Below are 13,164 nucleotides of genomic sequence, written 5' to 3' on the forward strand. Positions count from 1 at the left end.
AAACACCTATTAGTGTTACACAGTTGGGCTTTATGGGCTGCAAGCAGCACATTTTGGCAAACATGACCAGAGATGGGGAACTATTAGGAAGAAACGTAGGAAGTTTGCAGAACAGAAGTAGGAACTGAACAGGCAGGCCTCTGGGAGGAAGGGAAGTGAGCAGTGAGGGCTGGAATGTCCTGCCAGGGCCACAAGGAATGGGGGAGGGGCCCTAAAGGAAGAGTGGGATGGGCTCTTTCTGGCGGATTCCCACAGCTACTGTGTGACCCTAGCCCTTCCCTGATTGCTGTTAAACAATGCTAGACCATAGAAAAAGATGGAAAACGCCTTGTGCAGTGAAGCTTGTAACTTTAATCCCCAGACCTAAAAGAATTAAAAAAAAAAAAAAGGACAAATTATCTCAAGAACATAGATATAAAATTCTACATAAAATATTGGCATATCAAATCCCAGAAGAAAAATCTAGCATGACTAACTAGAATGGTTCAGTGCTACACGGTTCATGTTAACAGATTAGAGGAGAAAGACCTATGGTTTTAGCAATTGATGCTGAAAAGCATTTTAAAAAAGCAAATATTCCCAATAAGAATTATATAAATAAAACACTACCAGTGTTTGTGTTGAGTACTTCCTTTGTGCTGGTCTGGATTCATGCAAGTAATAATTAATAATACAAGTTAGTGATAAGACAAGAAAATGTAATGGAAAGGAGAAATGCAAAAAACAGAGATGATTTGGCATATGATAAGAGTGTGTAACTAAAAAACCAAATTCTTCATGTGTGTAACTTTTTAAAAACAACAGGGGGGGTGGGCAAAGTTAGGGTAAAATCAGAAAAAATACAAAGAAGGGTTTATTCTTTTCCCCTCTGTCTCCCTGTCACCCGTAGCATTACCTGACGTGCTTCAGCGGCACCATCGCGGTGCCCTTTCTGCTGGCCGATGCCATGTGTGTGGGATTTGACCAGTGGGCCACCAGCCAGCTCATCGGGACCATTTTCTTCTGTGTGGGAATCACAACTTTGCTGCAGACAACTTTTGGATGCAGGTGAGATTGGGGCACTAAATTGGGGATGCTGAAGCACCCATGAAGCATTAAGCACTGCCATTCACCTAGGGCTGCTTAGAGGGACTGACTGGAGTATAAGGAGGTGTGTCCTAGTGGCATTTGCCCTGCCTTCCCCCAACGCTACTGTGTTTCTTCTCTAGGTGGGTGGCACCGCTTCCCACCTAGTTGTGCAGGCTGGAAACAGACTCACTCTCAGCTCCTTCCATCCCACCAGTTGGCAGGGCAAGTTTTCTCTCCAGTACCCCCTCCCTGCCCCCATTCCTTAAGTTCAGGCCGAGACTGTTCTACTAGGTTCCTAGTTGTTTCCCTGCCTCCAGGGCTACTCTCCTCTGCCCTGCTCTGTGTGCCACTCTAGTGCTGTCTTTCAGTGTTTGCACCTTCCTGGGTGTTACCAGGCTACAGCCCTACTCCCTGTTTAAAAAAACAGATGTGCCCACCCTGTAGACTTCTCCCTTGTTTTCTGTCCCACCACCCTTCCAGCCATGTCCCTGCGCCCTGCAGTCCCCTTCCCTGCACTCACCCAGGGTGAGTTCCTCCCCAAGCCCACCCTGCTGTCTTGCCATCCTGAGCTTGTGCTTCGCTGCAGCCTTCCAGTCCTGGCTTGCCCCTCTCCTCTCTGTGAAGCATCCCTGACTTGCCAAAGCCTCCTTTCTCTCTGAATTCCCACACATGCACCTTGTGTATGTTCTTCTAATGTGGCTCTTATTCTACTTTGTCCTTTTTTGTTTGTGTCTTTTCTTGCTGATTCGTGTTTCCTTCCTTGATGCCAGAACTGTGCTTTGCATCCCCAGTCCCCAGCTTAAATGGGTATGGAGCTGGCATAGGTAGGAAAAGAACTGTCCTGTCTTACCTCCTCCTGCAGGCTTGCTTTGTCCCCTCCTGTCCCCTTCTTCCACCCTCTTCACATGCAGCCTTTTCCTCTACCCTAGGGTGCTGCTCAAGGGGTGGAGCCTGTGGGGACAGGACTGTCCTCAGGGGAAGGACAGCAGAGTAAATGTGCGAGTTCTGTCTCTCACTCCATTACAGACAGTCTGCCTTCCCTGCTAGGAAAATGGGAGCAAAGGCAGAGGGAAAAGAAGGCAGCTTGGGAATCATGGAGTGTATTCCAGTGAGTCAGAATCCTCAGGGTGACCTTTACTTGAGGGGGGGGCGGGGCAGGAGAATATGGGAAGAACAGTGTTATGGCATCCTGGTTGGCGGCATAAGCAATGTCCTCAGGAGGGATACGGCAGCTCCCTAGCAGTTCTGCTGATGGAAGGAAGGCTGTGAGGGCTGGCTAGCTCTTGGGGTTCTCAAAACCCCAGCCCCTGCAGGACTGCCTGCAGCTACCATGCTGAGCAGATCCCTTACCTCAGAAGGGAGGGTCTTCTTAGGGGACCCCTGAGGGAAAGTCAGGGTGTTATTGACCTGTTAGGGGAAGGAGATGTGTTCAGGCATTCCAGAGAGGACTTGATTCATTTTCTTAGAGCCCAGGTAGTTAAATTTGGCTGGCAGCGTCTTTCATTCTTTTGATACAGCATTCAAGGTTCTGTATTTCAAAGCCAGAAAGGATTAGAAAGCTTTTATTGACCGACTCAAGTGTATACAGGACACTGGTTCTCTGGGGAAATATTCTTTTTCTAAACAGCTAGCTCATCAGGGAACTTAGCACAAACGATCTGTAAATTTTGGCAGTGCCTCTAGTTGAGAATTGTTGGTTGACTTGAAGAGGGAATGAAAGATGTGTTTACTGAGGTACAGCAGGTACCAGGTGCAGCTCTGGCTTGGTCTCATATCAGGGAGGCTAACCCTGACTGACAGTTGAGCCTGGCTGTACTGGGCACAGTTGCCTAATGGTGACATAGTAGGGAGAGTTTGGGGTAACTTTTGGTGTGTGCTTTCAGTTATGGGAGGGCACCCGTTCAGGACCCTCTTGCCCATCGTTGGGACACAAGAGACCTAAACAGAGCAGCCTGGGTCAGTTTAGTTTACCCCCTCCCCTCCCCCTGAAGGAGCACAGTGGAAGGAGGGGAAGATGGAGAAAGAGGAGTCAGTTAACTTTTGCTCTACTCCCTTCTTTGTGCTACAGCACCTTTTTCTTGCCCGGGATCCTTGCCTCCAGCTCCCATCTAGTAGGGAAACAGTGAGAAGGCACTCAGCGCCGTGGTTTCCAGCTCCACAAAGCCTCAAGCTGTTGTTGATACATTCTTTTTAGTTTTATCCAGCATATATTTGAGGGCCTGCTGTGTGAAGGTGAACCCAGATGATGAGGTGGGTGAGAGGCATTTCCTTCCCTGCCTGGTTGGTCACCACCTCTGGGGTTTGTTTGCTGTATCTGTTTATTCATGTGTCCCATCTCCTCCATCCTCTGCATCTCCCTGTCCTTCACCCTTTTCTGTTAAAACTCTTAATTCCTCTTTACCCATCTTCCCTTCCTTCCACGGTGCCCAAAGAGGCAGGGCTACCCCTACTAGCTGAATCACCTCTCACACCCTTGCCCCTGGTTTTCCTGTGGGTTTCGTAAAAGAAGAGCAGAGATCTCAGGAGTGGCCAAATATCCCACTCCTCTAGTATTTCCAGCAGACCAAAGTTGGCACTCAGACCTCAGTAGAGTGGGGACCCACCTCTGGCACCCAGTACTTACTCAGAACGGGGGCAGGGCTGAGCATCCCTTGGCCTATTTCAGGGGACCCACCAAAGCCAGAGCAGCAACATTGCCAGTGTTAGTTAAAATCAAGTTGTTGAATATTGTAATGATCAACTTTAATCCCATAGGCAGTCAAAATCTACAGTTTCCAGTAAAGCATTAGCTTATGCCACATGGCAAATGATGGTTTCTTCCCCATTCACACATGGGGAAGTGAAATTAGTGAGTATGAGAAGTTAGAGGGACCTATGCAGCGTTATGACTCTGGACAGAAGACCTCTCCAGCTCCCAGTTTCCTTTTGTAAAAATGACAGGAGGCTCTTCCTAAGGTGTCCTGTGGATGACACTTGCCATCACTGTGTTTTTGTAGATTATTATAAGCTCTTCCTAAAATACATTTGGGAAGTTACAGAGTATGAATAATGTGAAAAGCCTTTTAATTCTGCTGCTTGCTAACATAGACCCTCATCGTAGACTGTGAATTATCATCTTAACAGACTTGTGCATTTACTTCCTGATCACAACAGGATCAAACAGATAAAGCAGTTGGGGCAGAGGGAATATCAAGGTGGGACAGTGGGAAAGAAAGGCTGATGTGCCAAGAGTGGGGTTTATTCCCAGTATCACAGCCATAGGATTGCAGATGGCCTGTACGTGTTTGTTGGTGTTTGTTTGCAGTTCACACTCATTTCCTTAGGCAGAGAGCTGCAGAAGGAAAATCATGTTCAGCTTTCATGATTTCTAGGACAGATTTTCAGACTTTTCCAACTCTGAGTGGTTTGCCATGTGTGTCTGAGTTCTGTCCGTTTCTTCGTGTGTTTACCTGTTGAGTACCCAGTACTCCCTTGCACTGGATGTAGTGTGTACATGGGACCTAGAGACCAGCCATAGTCCATGCCTCTGAGGGGTGGGGCCTGTATTGTGAGGAAGCTAAGACCATGATTGCAGGTCTAGAACCAAGGAAGGAAGTATAAGCATTCCCATCCTCTGGGCTGTGGCCAGGTCATCCCTGCTCCGTGTTTCACATGGGCACTCTGGTGAAGAGTGGCATGCTGTTCCTGGAAAGTTGTTTCATTCCATAAAAATAACCAAAATTGATATGGAAAAAGTGAGGGTGAAACAGATGGGTGCCTTTGCAAACCTGAACACAAGCTCAGAATGCCGACTTTAAGATGCTGTGTTGTAAATACTCCTTTGGGGGCATGTTTTCCATGGGCTGGGCTGGCTAAGGACACAGAAAATGTGTCTGATGCAGCGTGTGCTGCAGATCCTCCTTCCTTCATTACACATCTCCCCTGGCATGAACATGCTTTCCTTTCCTCCAGAGATCATGACTTGTTTTGAAATGGAGGGCATATGTCTCTGCCCCAGTTGTGTGACTTCTGTGGCTTTAGTGCTTCCCAGGGCTTGCACCTGTTGGGGATGGGCAGTTTCTGTGACAGCTGCTTCTTCCATCCCCCTCCTCCCATCCAGCCTTTTCCTTCTTCCTTCTTTCCTTTGACTTTTATCCCCTGCAGTTTGCTTTCAACGAGGTCTTTACTGTCGAGTGCCCTTGGGTGAGGTTTCAGATTGCTGAAATCAAACCTTATTCTGATTGATTTCAATCCAGCCTACCCCTTGGGCTCTTTCCAGGAATTGGTAAAAAACCTTTAAAATCCCAAGAGCAGGGGCAGGGTTCAGAGTCCCCTAACTCAGATGTTAGCCAGCCAGCAGCAGCTATGCCTCCCTGGCTTTGGGAAGGACTCAGTTCATGCATAACCTAGGCTGCCGTTGTCTTTTCCATCAGAGACCAAGCTTTGATAGCAGCTCTGAGCTTCCCAGAGCCCTTGTCCTCGGGTGTTATGCATAGCTGGGGGTGAAGGAGGGCCCTCTGGGACGGACCCTGCCCCCTTGCACACCATGCTGACCTCCAGCTTTCCCTGAGGTGTGCAGGTGCTGTGTTTGGGGACCACATCCAGCTTTTTGTTCCAGGTGCCTCTTGGAGGCCTTTCTCTCAGCTCTCCAGCAAAAGAAAAAATTGCAGGTGGAGTGGCCCATTTCTTGAGAGCCTCTCCTGGCCATAACAGGCCTGCTGTAGACACACAGAATATTCCTTTGCTGAGAAAAGGTAGGGTTTTGGCTAAGAGAGTCATTGTAGCTGGTGCAGCAGCCTGGTCTCTAACAGAGTTGTCTGCCCTGAGGAGAGAGCTACCCTGTCTTCCATCTCCTTTGGTTCTGGGGACCTGTATGGTATAGGAGGCAGCTCCAGGATACTTTAAAGTCTCAAGTATAAGGCTTTGAACTCTTAACTGTTGATAAAATTTAGAAGAATGGAGAGATGCAGTGCTTGGATAGGGGTAGGGGAGACTGGGATTTTCCCCCACATTCTTTCCCTGTTTATGTGTTTGTGTGGGGGTGTATGTGCAGTTTTTTAAATTACTTGAGAATTTCAGGCAGCATGATGATGGCTCACCCCCAGATACTCTCCTAAGAATGAGGGTCACCTGTGTAACCGTTTACCACACCTGAGAAAGCTGAGTTATATCATCTAATATGCAGTCTATATTTAATTCCCCTAGTTGTCCCTAAAATATCTTTTATGGCTATTCCCTCCACCTCTCTGAACTAGGATCCAATCAAGTTCGTGTGGTGCATTTGTTTGTTGTGTTTCTTTGGTCTAGTAATAAACAGTCCCTACATTTTTCTTCCACATCATCCTCTTCTTAAAGAGTCCAGGCCAGTTGTCTCGTTGAGCATCCCGTGGTCTGAATATGTCCGATTGTGTCCTTGTGGTGGTATTTGATTTGTTCCACAATCCCCCTATTTGTTGTAAACTGGGAGATGGGGCCAAAGGCATAGTTGATTCAGGGTGAACATTGAAATTACTGTGTAGATGATAGTGAGCCTGTGATGTTAAGCAGGCTCTTAATAGCAAGTCGTAGGTTTTTCCTGCCCCCATGTAAAAAAAAAATTACTGTTTATTTAACTCAAAGAATTATAGGTAGTACATTAAAAACATGGGGGCCAGTGAGAACCTGGAGGTAGTGACCTTGGAGGAAGGTTTGCCCTCACCAGCTGTGTCAAGGGGCTCTGGCTTCAGAGGTGGCGTCACTCCCATTCTACTGTTTACCAGCTCTGTGGCTTTGGGCAAGTTACCTAGTCTCAAAGTCCCCTTTGCTCCTCCATAAAATGATAATAAAATTGTTAGTGAGCATCAAATAAGATAATGCCTGGCACTCGCCCACACTTGCCTGTTGGTGCTCATTATTTTAGTGGACCCTCTGGAAGGGTGGGTGTAGGTGAGGCAGATGGGGGTGCAGTGGGCAAGGCTGGTATGCCAAATGGAGCAGCTTGTCCTTGATGACATGGCAGGGGTTGGGTGTGCTCCTTGGCCACATGGCCACAGGTGGACTTCTTCAACTCTAGCTTTTCTGGGTGGTCTCCCCATTCAGTGAACATGCTGTTTCTCTGTTTGCTAATATTTCTGATGCTCCAGGAGACTAGGAGACTAAGTCCTCTTAGTATATGTGGGGTTAATGAATTTAGTTCCCCACAATCTTTTTTCTTTGACTGTCACATCTCACTTGCCCCGTATGTTCCCACTTGTTCTAAAATGCTCATCTTCTTCCTCATGGCCCACTAATTCTCCCTTTTATCATTCCTTTTCAGGCAGGTGACTGCCTGGCGAAAGCTGTACAGGGATAGAGCAGCACTACACAGGAGCAGAGGATAGAGCTTCTTGTCAAATACCCAGAGGGAAACTCTTTTCTTTTTTTTTAAATTTTGTGTTTTTTGTAACTATTTGACCTCACTTTAGTATTCTAAGGACCATGTTACCATCCTGCCCCATTTCTCCTCCCAGAAAGATACTTTATAGACAATTTTTTTAAGTCATATCTATTGAGGGGTAATTGACATACAGTAAAATTTTCCCTTTTTCATTTGCATAGTTAGATGAGTTTTTACCCATGTGTACAGTCACTTAATCACCACCACAACCAACAGATAGAGCGTTGCCACACCCCAAAGAATTCCCTTATGCTTCTCTGTGACTGGCTAGATCTTTAAGTAATAAAACAAACTTTTGACCTGAAATAGTTGATACTATCATGCTTGAAAAGGTTATCAAAATTGTACCCAGCCAACCCTCCTAAATTTCTGTGCTCTGTCTGGCCGAAGCCTTCTGCTGGGAGCTGGGAGAGGAGCCAGTCGGCTGCTTCCTACTGAGGTTCCCTAGGAGTGTGTCTAATTGGAAGTGTTGACTGAGATAGTTCATATAATTTTGATATTTACATATAAGACCAGAATATCATGGACTTGAAGATAAATGTTAGATTTGCCTTTAGTTAAAAGTTTTCTTTGAATCAACTGAAAATGGATTAGAGATCCAAACGTAAGAAACATGATACTATATAACCATTAGAATAAAACGAGGGCAAATTCCTTTATAACTAGAAGTTGGGAAGGACTTTTAAACTAGGACTCAAACTCCAGAAACAATAAAAGGATGATAAATTTGATGCCATTAAATGTTTTAAAAATTTTTAAGCTTTGCATTGTAAAAATATAGCATAAACAAACAAAAATGACAAACTGGAGAAAATATTCATAATATAGATAAGTTCTAATATCTCTAATATAGAAAGAACTCTGAAAAATCAAAGTTAAAAATTACCAAAAATGGTATAGAAAAAAAGGACAGAAGACATGAATAGCTATATAAAAAGCTATATAATGGCCCTTCACCATAAGAAAGGATCAAATTGACTTTATAATAAGAAATACGAACTAAAGCTACCCTGAGATACCATTTGTCTCCTTTGTCAGATTGACAAAAAATGATTTTATTTATTTATTTATTTTTTTGCGGTATGTGGGCCTCTCACTGTTGTGTCCTCTCCCTTTGCGGAGCACAGGCTCCGGACGCGCAGGCCCAGTGGCCATGGCTCATCGGCCCAGCCGCTCCGCGGCATGTGGGATCTTCCTGGACCGGGGCACGAACCTGTGTCCCCTGCATCGGCAGGCGGACCCTCAACCACTGCGCCACCAGGGAAGCCCCCAAAAATGATTTTGACAAGCCACTCTGATGGCAAAGCTGTGGGAGAACAGGCATTGTTACATATTGCTGTCAGGAGTGAAAATAATTCAGTCCCTGTGAAGAGGAATGTTACGGTATCTAGAGTACATATGCATTTATCATTTGATCCAGCAACCTACTTCTAGAAATTTACCCTGGAGATATACTCCCACAAATGCAAAATAAATACAAAAAGTTTTTTTTTTTATTGCTGTGTAATTTGTAATGGGAAAATAGTTAACACAACTTAAATGCCTATCTGTAGGAGACTACCATACATCACACAATGAATTACTATGCAACCCTGAGAAAGAATAAGAAAGATTTCCATGAAGTGGTATACAGTAAGTTCCGGAATATATTGAAAAAACAAGTTGCAAAAGAGTGTGTATATGTTTGAAGAAACAAGAATAAGTTAGAAATTAATAAAAATGTTTAATGATCAGTAAGTCAGATTTGGGGGTTGGAGGGGATAGGAGTGACATTTTCCTGGTATATCTCTATATGGTTTGATTTTTTTTTTAACCGTAAAATGTTCAACATATCCAAAACATAAAATCTAAAAGGATGAAGAAACACAAACCCTAAAATTGAATACAAACAGAAACAAGTGAACCTAACTTTATGTCAAATTGCTGACCACATGGAGAAAAGAATTAATTCACAGACTTTAGAACATAGCACTTTGCACACTCTGAATGGGATATATTCTAAGAAAAAGAAAATACAGAGAAGTCTTAAACTTAGTAGTCTTGTTAGTAGTGACATTGGTATAATTCTGGAACTGTGCTGCTCTGGGCAAGTTTGAGACAATTTAATTATTAAAAGGAATAGTCATGGAAGTATATTATTAAATTGAATAAAAAATGAATCCATGTAATATTCAAAAAAAAGAGGGAGATAAAAATTGGACAAAAAGGGAGCCGAGAACAATTCCTAGAGGAAGTGGTATTTTCTCTGTGCCTTCAATGTTGAATAGAAATGGAACATTAGCAATGAATTGATGACATAAGAGATGAGCAAAGTCTCAGAGGCAAGAAAGTAGACCGCTTGCCTGGAGTGCAGGCATGTAAAGTGGCCGGTGAGAGACTAGACTGGGGAATGGGTCAGGTCACCTGGACACCGAGGAGGAAATGAGGCACTTCCAGCAGGGTTTTGAACACAGTAAGAACTTGTCTGGGGCTGGTTAGGTTCTTTTGCTGTCCTGGGGCTAGAGCCTGACATGGGAATGTGTCACTACAAAGGTGACTGTCTGCTCAGGGATTTTTTCTTAATGACATCCAGCAACACTATTAACTTTAAAAACTTCCGTCTGCAAAAATCCATTTTTGGGGTATCTTCACACATTTAAGATACACTTTCCCTATAGTCAAGGTCGGCAAAATTTTTTCCATAGAGTGATAAGCAGTGAATATTTTAGGCTCTGTGTTCTCTGTTTTGACTATTCAGCTCTACCATTGAAGCATAAAAGCAGGCACAGACAACTCGTGAATGCGTGAGGGTGGCTGTGTCCCAGTGAAACTCTACTCAATGAAAACAGTAGTTTGCCAGATTTGTTTCACTGTCCAGTTTGCTAACCTCTTATGTAAAGAAAAGCACAGTTTAATTTGTTTCCTTTCCAGTCATCAGTAGAGAATAAAATAGCAGACAGTCCTGTCTGCTTGCAGAGCCCAGGGATCTGAGGTTTAGGTGATTGTGTGAGTGAAGAGCCCCAGGAATTGACCAGCTTCATGCTGGGGAAGTGCCTGAAAAGCCACTTTATCAGATGAGAATATCAAGTGCTTTATCATCTTCAAATCTCTTTTTTGGAAAATTGGCTTTGTTGATTTTGATTTAGGGGAGCTCTTGTTTAATGAAGTAGTGTGCTCTCGCTGCAACTTTCCCTAAGAATATTTCAGTCAAGCCACTGATTTATGCTGCCAGTTATGGAGACCACACTTCACTGCTGGGATACTTACTGTAAGCCTGCTGCTTGTCTTTCAGCCAGAACTGCTTGTGGCAGGCAGTGTGCATAGCTGCAGAGTGAACACATAAGCCGGCATGTGCATCTTTTACCAGGTCATCTTGGGAGACTTTGTCTGGGGCAGCACATGTGAGAATTTTCTGTTAGCACCCACTTTCAAAGGAACCCAGGGGCCTGGTTGTGTGAAAGTGAGTGAGCTCCTTTGCAGCAGTGCTCTCAAGGCCTTTGATCATGGTGAAAGCCATAAAATGCACTCCCTGAAAGGTGCCCAGGCAACAGGCAGGTTCAAACTGAGACTCATGTCACCGGGAGTGGAGCCCAGAGCCAGTCTTCACATTCCCACATCCAGTGAGTCACCAATGTAGGGTTGATTGCAGTGGTCCTAAGGATGAGATTTCTAAATGCAATCCATATTACATTGCTTGAAACATGAAATGATGTTAAAACAGATGCTGTTTGGACCATTTGAAGTAGCATCCATTCCTGATTAGATGCTGACCTCCCTTTACCCTTTCAGTACATTTCTGAAAAATCGTGCTTAAGGAATTTTTGTAGATCAAGCAGCGTTTTCCTTTTGCTATACATTCCCACTTCAGGGGACCTTCACTTCCACTTTTGATGGTACTATGCGCCAGGCCCCTCCAACAGGTAATTTATTAATGGATGGTTGTGGAGGGCATGCCCATGGGAGTGGCCACTAGCATTGCATCTGGTTTGTACTGTGCAGCCTGCCTCTGTGTCTTAAAGCCAGCATCTCTCAATTGATTTCATTGCAGGATTAAAATGGCCAGGAGAACAAAAGAATCTTAACCCTCATATAGCTCAGAATAGTGTATACCAGCTCTGGACTTGTAAAGCGGCTACATGTCCTTCAGCCAGAGCCACTGTTTCTCAGTCCAGTTACCTTATCACTCAGGGCAGAATATGCTCCCAGCTCAGAGGAGAGCATGCTGGCTTCCTATCCTGCTGGCCAGGACACTGATTCAAGGCTGCTTAGGAGTATTTAAGAATGATCTGGACATCTAGGAGTTCCTAACCTTGCTAACCAAAGGCTAGTTTCGTATTTTACCCCCAAAGTAATGTTAAAGATAGTGATTGAGTTCCCATGTTAGCCCATTATACATCTCTAATAATAAATGACAAAATCTTTTGAATTTGAGTAGTACCAGTGCTCATAAAGTCAATATGAAGTAGCTAAAATGTGATTGAATGATAGCATCTGAGGATCTCTGCATTTAGTTTGACATTGGAGGCAGGAAATTTAACAGAGTCTGCAAGCTTTCTGGGTCCTTTAAAAATAAGAGTTCAAGCACTTTTGAGTATTTTTTATGATTAAGAAGAATATTATATCTACTGTTGATTTGTAACTTAGTTTTCCATTTCCTCAATAGATAGATAGCTCACGTGATTTTAATGCTTACCCTCAGTGATTCAGGGCAGTTTTTGACTTACAAAATGGAACGATAGGGGGAGATAGATTTTTTTCCATGATAACCAATAAGAATTTGAAAAGGAGGAGGAAGAAGAGGAGGAGAATGGTAAAATAGAAGATGTACACTGATGTTTATTAATAAGGAGCTCACAAGCTCAGCAGGACAGAAACATCCAAATGCCCGCATCCCCCACCCCCAAGGGGAAAGGTGGTGATGGCAGGGGCTGGTGTTGGGGTGCTGGCACTGACCACAGAGCTCCCCCAGGGCCCACCCTGGGGCTATCTGTGTGGAGAGCAGCAGGAGGGGAGGACGGAGAAAACAGCATCCCTGGCTGTGTGGCCGAGGACATCTTTGCAGACTGGGGCTCTTTCTTCCAGGTGTGCCTGCATTTACTCATGTGCTGTTTGTCTATGGAAAAGACTGTTAAGCTGTCAAATAGTGAACTACCTCGGTAGTTCCTGATGCTGTGATCATGGTTTTGGTCTCGTTTCTTTTAGGTTACCCCTGTTTCAGGCCAGTGCTTTTGCATTTCTGGCCCCTGCTCGAGCCATCCTGTCTTTAGATAAATGGAAATGTAACACCACAGGTAATTGCAGTTATTTCCACATATGTCATTGGGGTCCTTTAATGCAGGTGATAGAAGGGAGGCCTGGGCGTGCTGCCCCCAGCAGTGTTAAATCCTTTCTGGAATCAGGCACAGAACACACAACCAACAAACAGCTTAGAACACTCCAATCTGTGGATCATGTTTCTGTCTCTCTCTATCCACTTGTTCATCCCTAACCCCAAAGCAAGTAAGGACCAGAAAAGGACCTCATTTCTCTGTGCTAATGAAATTGATAAATATGGGGAAAGAATAGAAAAATATTTGTGCTATTTTTCTGCCTCTTTCTTTCAGTGGATTTTTTTGAACTACCAGTTAAACAACTCTCTTTGCTGCAATAGCATCCCTTCTCTGAAACATCTCTGCTTTTTAAGGATCTGGCTGCTTTGGTTTTCTGCAAATGACTTTCATTCC

The 13,164-nt window shown here is 44.4% G+C and overlaps 1 protein-coding gene across 1 annotated transcript in view; it reads left to right on the forward strand.

Annotated features, from left to right (window-relative positions):
* Positions 1-13,164, forward strand: part of SLC23A2 (solute carrier family 23 member 2) — a 93,492-nt gene that overhangs the window by 53,947 nt on the left and 26,381 nt on the right. Inside the window, exons 4-5 of the mRNA XM_065893695.1 lie at positions 890-1,047; positions 12,644-12,732. Of these exons, the coding sequence (XP_065749767.1) occupies positions 890-1,047; positions 12,644-12,732 (247 nt within the window). The remainder of the gene's footprint in view (positions 1-889; positions 1,048-12,643; positions 12,733-13,164) is intronic.

Source organism: Phocoena phocoena, chromosome 15 (assembly GCF_963924675.1).
Source record: "Phocoena phocoena chromosome 15, mPhoPho1.1, whole genome shotgun sequence".
Lineage (NCBI taxonomy): Eukaryota > Metazoa > Chordata > Mammalia > Artiodactyla > Phocoenidae > Phocoena > Phocoena phocoena.